The sequence below is a fragment of the Abrus precatorius genome, unplaced genomic scaffold, assembly GCF_003935025.1.
Source record: "Abrus precatorius isolate BTA unplaced genomic scaffold, Abrus_2018 Scaffold8, whole genome shotgun sequence".
Classification (NCBI taxonomy): Eukaryota; Viridiplantae; Streptophyta; class Magnoliopsida; order Fabales; family Fabaceae; genus Abrus; species Abrus precatorius.
The window spans coordinates 39546035-39556145 of record NW_020874428.1 but is presented as its reverse complement, the minus strand read 5'-3'; the positions used below and the strand labels follow the sequence as shown (position 1 = coordinate 39556145).

The window sequence follows — 10111 nt, the reverse complement described above, 5'->3', positions numbered from 1 at the left end:
ATTCATCCTTGGATAAAGGCACACCCCACCACATAAAAAGTGGTGGCATCCCAAGTTCAAAAAGTAGTGAATAACATTAAGTGATCATTTTCAATTATCAACTCATTTATGAGGATATCACTAAAAATTCTTTTTGTTGATTTCAACGAAGATAAAAGAAGAGAGTCACTGGCATCTAATAAAATTAATTTGTCATCGACCAACCCTAGGCTCATCCAACTTGATTGGTCAATATGACTTGGGATTCACCAATTTTTATGGCTTGATCAATTAGATCATGGATACAATGTGACTTAGATTGTGTAAAATTTATCTTTGATTGACCAATAAAATCATAGATTGGTTGATATAACTCGGATTGGTCAATCTGATTCAAGGATTAAACTCTATACTCTTAAATTAATCTCTTGGTTTGTCAATAATATATTGATCGGAAGGACCCTCTTAGATACTTTACAAAAAAAATTATAATTTGTATTTATGTTGCTTAAACTTTTAAAATGCAAATAAAATTATCAAGATAATTATATAAGTTAAATATTTCTTGAACTGTTAATGATTTTTGTTTATTTTTAAATTATTATTTTTTCTTTAATTTATGGATTGTGTTTTATGTTTTATATATTATATTATATATAATTTCGCATTATGTTATTACATGTGTGTGTCATGTGTCATACACATCCTTTACAGAACATAAGATTTACCGGTAGTTGCATAAAATGAGAATCACGTGATGTGCCACAATCTAACATTCCTTTCTACTGGTCACGTTAGCACATGTTGCTTCTTCTTCTTCTTCTACTTCAGTTTCAATGAGCATTCACTGAAATTGAGATGCCATGAACATGGAGTTGGAAGGATCAACATCAAGATCAACGTCTTTCCATGATTTTCTCAACCGCATGCGACACCCTGCTTCCCTCGACCTCGTTCGATCCATCAAGAGGCAATTTTCCATTTTTCTTTTCCTTTTATCATTCTGCCAATGAATTTCAATGTTTGATGGTATCTTTGACTTTGTTATGCATTCATTTGTTCTTGTTTTGCCATAATTATATTGGGAGGCAAGAGAAACAAGTTTTTTATTATTATTATTATGCACGTTTCATTGCATTTCTCATTGTATAATGATTTTAATAGCAGTGCTGTTTTCATGTTAATATGTTTTGAACTTATCATGTTACAGGAAAAGATACAATTGTACAAAGAAATTTTAAAAATATTAAGTTAACACAAAATTACATAAGTTACATTTCTTAATAAATCTCGCGTAATTATATGATTTAAAAATAATAATAATAAAAGTGTATCGGAAAGTATGTTAATATTCTCTCGATTTCTTTTCAACAATTCTTTTAATATTCTTGTTAATTTTTTTCTCATTATTCTTACTTGTTGTTTTAATATTTAGAATTATTTTTTTCTTCATTCACTTAATGATTTCCCATAAATTAAAAAGTATAATAAATTAGTTATACTAACCATTTCCCTTAATGATTAAAGAATAAAAATTATAAGATTTAAATGTTACAATTGCGCCTTCAGATAGAGAACATGTCATAGTTAATATTGTATTGAACATCTAAGTAGATAGATAAATAGAAAATAAAAAGAAACAGAAAGAATAGGTCCTGTTTTGTGTCTGAGTAGCTTTGTTACCGTTGAATCTTGATTATTTTTTAATTTGTTTTCTTATGTTGCCTTTCGTTGTTCTGTTGCCAGTCTAAAATTGGTTTCCAGCAGAGTAGTAGCTGTTCCTCGGATTCTTACATGCTTCTCAAGTTGATCTTTTAAGGTTGTTGTAATACAAGTATACTTGATTTAATCAAAGGAATTGATAAAATAATTGTGTGACAAGTTAGTCTTAATCGTCTGTATATAAGAAACACAATGAATCAAGCCATTTGTGTAAAATTTTGTACGTAGTAATATAGTTAGAAAAGTAGAGAGATTGTGGAAAACAACAGGGAAAAAAAACATATTTAGAAGTTAATAATTTGTACACAAACATAATTTATGGCATCTAATATTCTTGTAAGTAACCAACATCGATTATGTGTTACCTTTTGGTTGCTATTGAATTTGAGCAGATCAGTTATGCTTCTGGTATTAATTTTACACTTTATATATACGCCACAACTCAAACAACTGTAAATATATTATTCAATAGGAGTTATGTTTTAAATAATATACTATATTTTAAAATAAATTAAAATGGTGAAATATTAATTAATTCTTAATATATATAAAATTTTGTACACTTAATAAAATTTTGAAATTTGACAATTAAATTGATAAAAATTATTTTTAATTAAAAGTTATTTAATATGTCATTTTACTAAATTTTAGTGCTGTGTCATTTGATTTTTTTCATATATAATGCTTAGCCTGACAAACAATTATTCTTTTGACCGCATTGATTTATTTCCCTATTACCATATATTTAATGCCAATTGCTTATGTTAAATTGTGTTTTGTCTTTTGTGTGCCCCTTTTAATCCTAACGGAAAATTATTTTGTCAGTTTTATAGTATCATTTTCGTTTTACCAACCGAAACCTGAAAATGATGGAAAAAGAGTTCAAGACTTCTTTCTGTCAATGGAAGTTGCAATCAGAAATCATCCACTTTGGGCCACTGCCAATGAAGAAGACATTGATTGTGCAATAGAGGTACATTCACCAAATAAATACATATCCTGTTCTGTGTGGAAGTTCTGAATGCAGTAATTTTTGTTATTAACTAGATCAAGTTTATATATATATATATATATATAATTTATCCTATTTTCATAGTGTCAACTTAAATTACATTGTTCAAAATTGTTATTCCCTCTTCTCTCTTTTGTAACACAAACCCTATACAATTATAAGAACCAGCGTCTCTATTCATTATGGAACACACCAAAGGTTGAACATCGCTTACAAAATCTAGAAAACAAGGATAATGTATGATTAGACAAAATTACATTTGTATGGGAATATTATGTAGCTTCTTAAGGTAGTACAGTCTAAGTTGATTATGGCTCACTACTTCATATCTTAAGGATATTTCTGCTTCCCTTTCATTATGGAGGGAATGTCTTTAATTTAGCATAATCATGTTACTATATTATGTATTACATGCAGGGTTTAGAGAAATATATAATGACTAAATTGTTTTCCCGGACATTCGCTGCTGCTCCTGAGGATGCAAAGATCGACAATGAACTATATGAGAAAATATGCTTACTCCAAACCTTTCTGAAGCCTGAACATTTGGATATACCACCAATTCTTCATAATGAAGCCTCATGGCTGGTATGCCTCTTCAAAATACATGATTAATTTTTAAACTGATTGTTTCTGATGCCTAGTTTCATTTCTTCCTAGTTATTATTATTACATTGGCTTTGAGTCTTGGGCAATAATAATCCTACTTCTTACCATGTATTTTTTACTACCTGTTGCTAATGAAATTATATCATCTTAAATATATTTCTAGTCCATACATTTTTGTGAGATTTTGATTTTACTTAAGTTTTTGTTTTTTTTTAGTTCTTGATTTTTCTAAATTCAGCACTTTTGATCGCTTCCCGTGCCATGATGCAATAAAAAATCAATATATGACGACCTCTTACTTCCACAAGTGTTGAATTTAGAAAAATTAAGAACTAAAACTAAGAAAAGTTTTTAGGGGCTAAAATAAAAATTCAGCAAAAATATAGGAACCAAAAACATATTTAAGTATGTAATTTTACTACAAGTACAAAGAACTTGCGGAAACTGCTTATTAGCAGTGTTAAAGCCTGAAAAATAAAAAGTTTGTGGGGATAATTTTATTCTGTCAATTGTAGAGCACTTGCAGAGCAGAGAAGAAGGAAGAACAAACACTTTTCTCATTTTCGGAAAGAAAATTTCTTTCACTTGTCTTTTATATTGACCTGTTAAAGGAGTAATATAAAATTACTCTGGTGTTTTAATTTAATAACTTAAGCTTTTGAGGTATTTACTTCCTCATCTTATATTAAAGCCTCTGTAACCAAGTGATCTAGAATTTGATCTTGGAACTCTCATTCTTCTTATGAAAAATAAAAATCACAACACTAGGTAAGTAAGCTTGTGGATTGTCGATGTTTTAAGCTCAAAGAACTCTTGCATGAAGGGCACGTTAGAAATGTAGTACAAAATTATCTCTCTGTCTACACCTAATAAACTAAACTTTAGGATAGTTAGTTCATGAGAAATCCTCAGCACCATATCTGAAATTACAAGAAGACATACAAAGGTGTTTAGAAATATAGGGAAAAAATAAGGATTTTAAATTGTAAGAGTAAAAAGAAAATTTCAAATATATAGATAAAAGGCTTTCAGGTTTTCTATCAATAAGAACTATATATAAGAAGTATTGCAGAATTTCTTGATTCATATTCCTTTTGAATTCAGCTTGCAGAGAAAGAATTGCTGAAAATCAATGCTTTCAAAGCTCCCCATGAGAAACTCTTGAGCATTATGAATTGCTGCAGGGTCATCAACAATCTGTTGCTCAATGCTGCAGTGTCTGAGCATGTGCCAGCTGGGGCAGACGACTTTCTCCCTGTGCTCATATATGTTACCATCAAGGCAAGCCCTCCTTGGTAATAAGACATTTTGCTGAATGTGAAATATAGTTTTGGACAATGAGACCCCTCTTTTTGTTTACAGTATGAAGAGTATAAAGCATGCTTGGTTTCCACTATTATCAAATATTTTTTTTGTTTGCTAAATTATTTGAAGTCAAAGTAGATATGTAGAAGACAGAACTTATGAGGAGAGATAGTAGAGTTCTTGGTTTGAGCCATAGCTTACCCTACACTAACTTGATTATGAATAATTCATGCTTGAGCCCAACTTAAAAGGCTCTATTTAGATAACTTATGCAATATAATTTTTTATTTTCTAATAAAAAATATCATTGCATTGTAATTTCAATTTGACTTGCACGTAAAGCCGCATCATGATGCAAGCAATATTGTCTTGTGCCTATAAAAGATTAGCTTCTCCTTTTATTGATTTTATGCCTCTAGGATCCACATTACACAACCCTTTGACACTGATTTTAATTTCTTTCTTTTGGTTTATCACTTTCAGGCAAATCCTCCAAAGTTGCATTCTAACCTCAAATTCATCAAGTTGTACAGAAGGCAAGCAAAACTCTTCTCAGAAGCTGAATATTATTTCACAAATCTTGTGTCAGCTAAAACATTTATAGCTGACTTAAATGCTAAATCCCTCTCAATGGACGACATCATATTTGAGGAGAACATGCAAGCAGCTAAATTGACCAATAAAGTCACAAATGAATTGTCTTCTACATGTCAAATGAGCCAGCATGGGAATTGCAGTTGTTCAAAGAAAATTCGCAGAAAACTTGATGATACTGAAGGTTAGTTTTACTTGTTTCCTCAACAAGCAAAGTACTCTGCATCCTAATTCCTACTAATTCTGTTAAGCTAGAAAAACCGATACCACATGGGACACGTACATTACGTATAGACACAGAAATGTGACATTCTAAAAATCAAAAGACAGCATACATCTATAATATATGAAATTAACGTAAAATTAACAGAAGACACAAATCTTGAACCAAAAGAAAGAATTAATGATTTAAAAATAAGCACGAATCATTGTAAACATAACAAAATGCTATAAAAGATCTAAAGAAATTTTAAAATATAGTTAAGAGTATTGGAAGTGTCTTTAGTCCATAGTGTCCAACATTGATACAAGTCTGCATGGGTATGACTCGACATGGCTACAATTTTGAAGCGTCTGTACTTCTAAGGCTCCGTTGGAAAAACAATCACAAAACCAATTTTGCTAGAATTGAAAAAGAAGCACAACCATATAATATGCTTTATAACCGTGCTCACTCACTTAGGAAACACGTTAGAACATAGATGTACATGCATTTTAAGTTTTAATGTGAAACCAAACATGTCAATGCTATTAATCATTTATTTCATTTTGAAAACCGTGTTTCATTCAGCAAACAATAAAACAAAGCTCTTAAGTATATCAAGTCTCTAGTATTACAGTAGTTGTTGATTATTTGCTGCTGGAGCTACCAGACTCTGACATAATCACAGTAACACGTTACAGTTTTTCAAGTTGTGCAAGATGGATCAAACTATCCGTACATGGAAGCAAAGAGTGAAGAGCTAGCAATTGAAGATGTGGACATGTTATTAAGTCAATATAAGGATTTAGTTGCTAAGTACACAATCTTGTGCAAAGCTATCAGTTGCCTTTCAACGTCAGAGAGAGACCCACTCCTTCATCATCTAGAAAAGCAAGGAGCAGGAACTAACTCTGCTTTCACAGTACCTGGGAATCAGCACAGACCCGAATGATCAAACCACCAAAGATAATTGACTATGAGAACGCACATGCATCTGTATATATATTTTATGCAATTGCTTTTGTAGTATAGATATTCACTCTAAGTTTGAGAGAGTTAGATTTTAGTGGAAAAAAAAGGGAGAACAAATATTTTACTTTAAAATTAAAAGAATTAGTAATATTTGTAAAAATAAAAAAAAATGAAGTTCATTTTATTTCTTTTATTTTGAAAACATTAAATTAAAGAATACTTAAAAGAAACTTATCTTTTCTTTATTTTATTTTAAAACTTAACTTTAAATATATTTTTAATGATCAAGTTATATCAGCTAGTGAGGAAATTATCACTTTATTCCTTAACTTTGAACCTTTAATATTTACTAATAGAAATGCCTATTTAGTATGTTAACTCCATGCTAGTATATTATCTAACAGATCATTATTACATGAAAAACCAAAAATGAAAAAAAATTGAAATAAAAAGTTTAAAGTTGTTAAGAAAATATAAAAAGGAAAACCTCGTTCTTTTATCCATAAATGACCTTTGGTTAGTCTTGATTTTGTCATTGCAACAATTGAGGCTGATAAGAAATAAATATTTTTGCTTTTCCTAGACAAAGGTATTTAACCCAAAATACACTCTTATTACTAAAATATTTGTTGCTCTTGGACTGCAACACACGTGTATGTTCTCTATTTTATAGTATTTGGATTTCTTCTTATGTTTGTTAGTTGGTAATTATAGTTTTTTTTTATGCTTTCCTAAACTCTTAGTCTTAGGTTCATTATTTTGTGTGTGTTGTTGTAAGTGTAATTGCATATGTTATTGCATATATGTTGCATACAATATAATTAGTTATTATTTAAAAATTTGAAATTGACTCTACTATAGATTATAATCATTCACATATTAGAATTTTTTTTAATCTATTATGTAAATTTCTATTATGCAATGACTATTATGAAATTACATTTTCTCTTTGAGATCTTGAATTACGTTGCTCTCACAATATAATATATGATTCTCATACAATTAAGGGTTTAGAGAGCACTAACCTGAATCTATTGTTCTTTGATGTTACTTATCTCTTTGATGTCGTTGATTCCTTAGTATTTTTTCCAACTCTTTCTTCCTCTTTCAGCTCCTCTCGGATGGTTGAGAGTATCAATTATAATAATTAGTTTTTAAATTATAATAATTAATTTTTATTAGCCAGCTTTTGCATATCTATTTTCCCTTTATTTAGGCTAACTGTTAGTGCTAAACTGGTGGAGTTTGTTTCTGTGACTCTTTCCAATATACGTTATCAATTTGTATATTTATACTACTGTAACCCAATGACAAAAGTAGAATATATAATTCATTTTAAACATTTTCCTATATGGTATCAGCCTAATACATGATCCTTTTTTCCTTTTTTTTCCAACACAGGATGCCGCTCCTTCCTTTCTTTTTTTGCCTCCCATGGCCAATGATAACTCTTCCTCTATTAGTAACCCTTATGAGCCATCAAAACCCTTCACTTGCATCACCCTCAGCAGTGTCACCAAGCTTCTTCCCTCCAACTACCTCACCTAGAAACTTCAAGTTGAAGCTCTCCTCGATGGCTATGATCTTCTCAAATATCCAGATGGATCCTTTCCTGCGCCGGCGACAACGGTCTCCACCACGGAACCTTCGATGACAACTCCAAATCCTGCTTATCAAACCTGGCGTCGATAGGACCGTCTTATATACGGTGCTCTCCTCACCACACTCTCCCTTGAAGTGGCATCCCTGGTGTCTCAAACAAAGACATCACATGATCTCTGGACTCTTCTCCAACGCACCTATGCCAAGGAATCCCGCAGCCACCTCAAACAGTTAAAAGAGTGTCTCCACACGGCGTCCAAAGGTACCCAATCCATCACCACCTACATGCATTCTCTGAAGCAAACTGCAGATCTCCTTGCCTTACTTGGCTCTCCTGTCTCTGTTGAAGACATGACTGACCATGTCTTGTGTGGCCTCGACGACGGCTACAGAGCTGTCATTGATGGCGTCAATGCAAGGGACACTGCCATTCTTTTTTATGACCTCCTCAAGAAGCTTCTCATTCAAGAACTCTCCCTTGTTGCTGCTCAACGGCAGCTTCCTGCTCCCATGACAGCCTTGAATGCACAAGCTCGACCCAACCACTCTAAAAAACTCGGTCTGGGCAATTTTCTGCATCATCCACTTCACGCCCTGGCAATCGCAAACCGTTTCTTGGTCGCTGTCAGTGGTGCAATGTCAAGGGTCATGTTCTGTTTCAGTGTCACACCTTTAAGCAGCAGCACCCTAGTGTCCCGCTGCCTCCTCGTTACTCTTCTGCTAACCCTGGACAGGTTCAAGTCCATACTGCAACTGCTGGCACATCCCAACCTAATTTTCTGGTTGACAGTGGTGCGACGCATCACGTCACCAATGATCTTGCCAATCTAGCTCTTCATCATCCGTACACGGGTCCAGACTCACTGTTTATGGGTAACGGTTCAGGTTTAAACATCTCTCATTCTGGAACACTTTTACTTAATGATTTATCCCTCTCAAATACTTTGTGCGTTCCTTCCATGCAACAGAAAATCCTTTCTGTCTCTCAGCTTACCAAACAAACTAACTCTGCTGTTGTTTTCTTGCCAACCTCTTTTCATGTGAAGAACTTGCAGACGGGTCAAACAACCCATAAAGGCTCATGTGTGGATGGACTCTATCTCTGGCCAGCTAACTCCCCGTCCGTCCACTCTGCCCACACAGACTCCTCTGCTTCATGGCACCATAAACTTGGGCATCCCTCCTCTTCTATCTTCACATTTATTCAGCATCATTTTTCTTTGGGTTCAAATAAATTCCAGCAATCAGATTGTAACTCATGTCAAATTAGCAAAAGTCATAAACTTCCTTTCCATGAATCCACTCTCAAATCATCTTATCCTTTGGAAATAATTTTCTCTGATGTATGGACTTCCCCTGTTTTATCAATTGATGGTCTTCGCTACTATTGTATGTTTGTTGATCATTTTACTCGCTATATTTGGCTATATCCGATAAAACGCAAATCTGATGTGTAAACTCTGTTCCTGAATTTAAATCCCTTGTTGAAAATTTCTTTCATCACAACATCAAAATTCTTTACACGGATAATGGTGGCGAATATATTGGTCTTTGTCCCTTTTTAAGTACTCATGGCATAAGTCATCACACCACCCCACCTCATACACCTGAACACAATGGAATTTCTGAACGCTAGAATCGGCACATTGCCGAAACCAGTCTCTCTCTTCTCCATCACTTGGGTTTGCCCCTCACATATTGGCCTCATGCCATGACAACAGCCGCCTATCTCATCAATCGGCTCCCAACACCAATTCTTGGGTACCAGTCACCCTAATCCAAATTACTCAAAATCAGCCCGGATTATCATAAGTTAAAGTGTTTTGGTTGTTTGTGTTTTCCCTGGATTAAACCATATGCTAACCATAAACTTGCACCAAAGTCTGCTATGTGTGTTTTTGTAGGTTACTCAGCTGATCAACATGCATACTTGTGTCTCGATCCAACCACTGGAAGGATTTACACCTCTCGCCATGTCAAGTTCATTGAATTTGAATTCCCGTACAGCTCCCTAGTCCCTCAAGCCAGTTTGAGTGCAGAGCAACAACAAGGCCCACTTCAGCTCTCCATACTCCATCCCATAAACCAACCCATGGTCAGTACCACTCTAAACC

General features: G+C 33.3%; 1 protein-coding gene across 1 annotated transcript; it reads left to right on the top strand.

Annotated features, from left to right (window-relative positions):
* The first annotated feature begins 848 nt into the window (after positions 1 to 848).
* LOC113848475 (vacuolar protein sorting-associated protein 9A-like) lies at positions 849 to 6375 on the top strand. Its single transcript, XM_027478006.1, has 6 exons — positions 849 to 949; positions 2527 to 2674; positions 3131 to 3301; positions 4427 to 4603; positions 5111 to 5405; positions 6125 to 6375. Exons 1-6 carry the CDS (start codon positions 849 to 851, stop codon positions 6373 to 6375), a joined length of 1143 nt encoding a protein of 380 aa, XP_027333807.1.
* Positions 6376 to 10111: the final 3736 nt, after the last annotated feature.

Bases quoted from the DNA above. Each gene is read 5' to 3' on its own strand.
- LOC113848475 (XM_027478006.1), top strand. From the start codon at position 849: ATGGAGTTGGAAGGATCAACATCAAGATCAACGTCTTTCCATGATTTT. The intron at 950-2,526 runs GCAATTTTCCAT...TTATTTTGTCAG, and splicing joins CTCGTTCGATCCATCAAGAG to TTTTATAGTATCATTTTCGT. The intron at 4,604-5,110 runs GCAAGCCCTCCT...TATCACTTTCAG, and splicing joins TCATATATGTTACCATCAAG to GCAAATCCTCCAAAGTTGCA.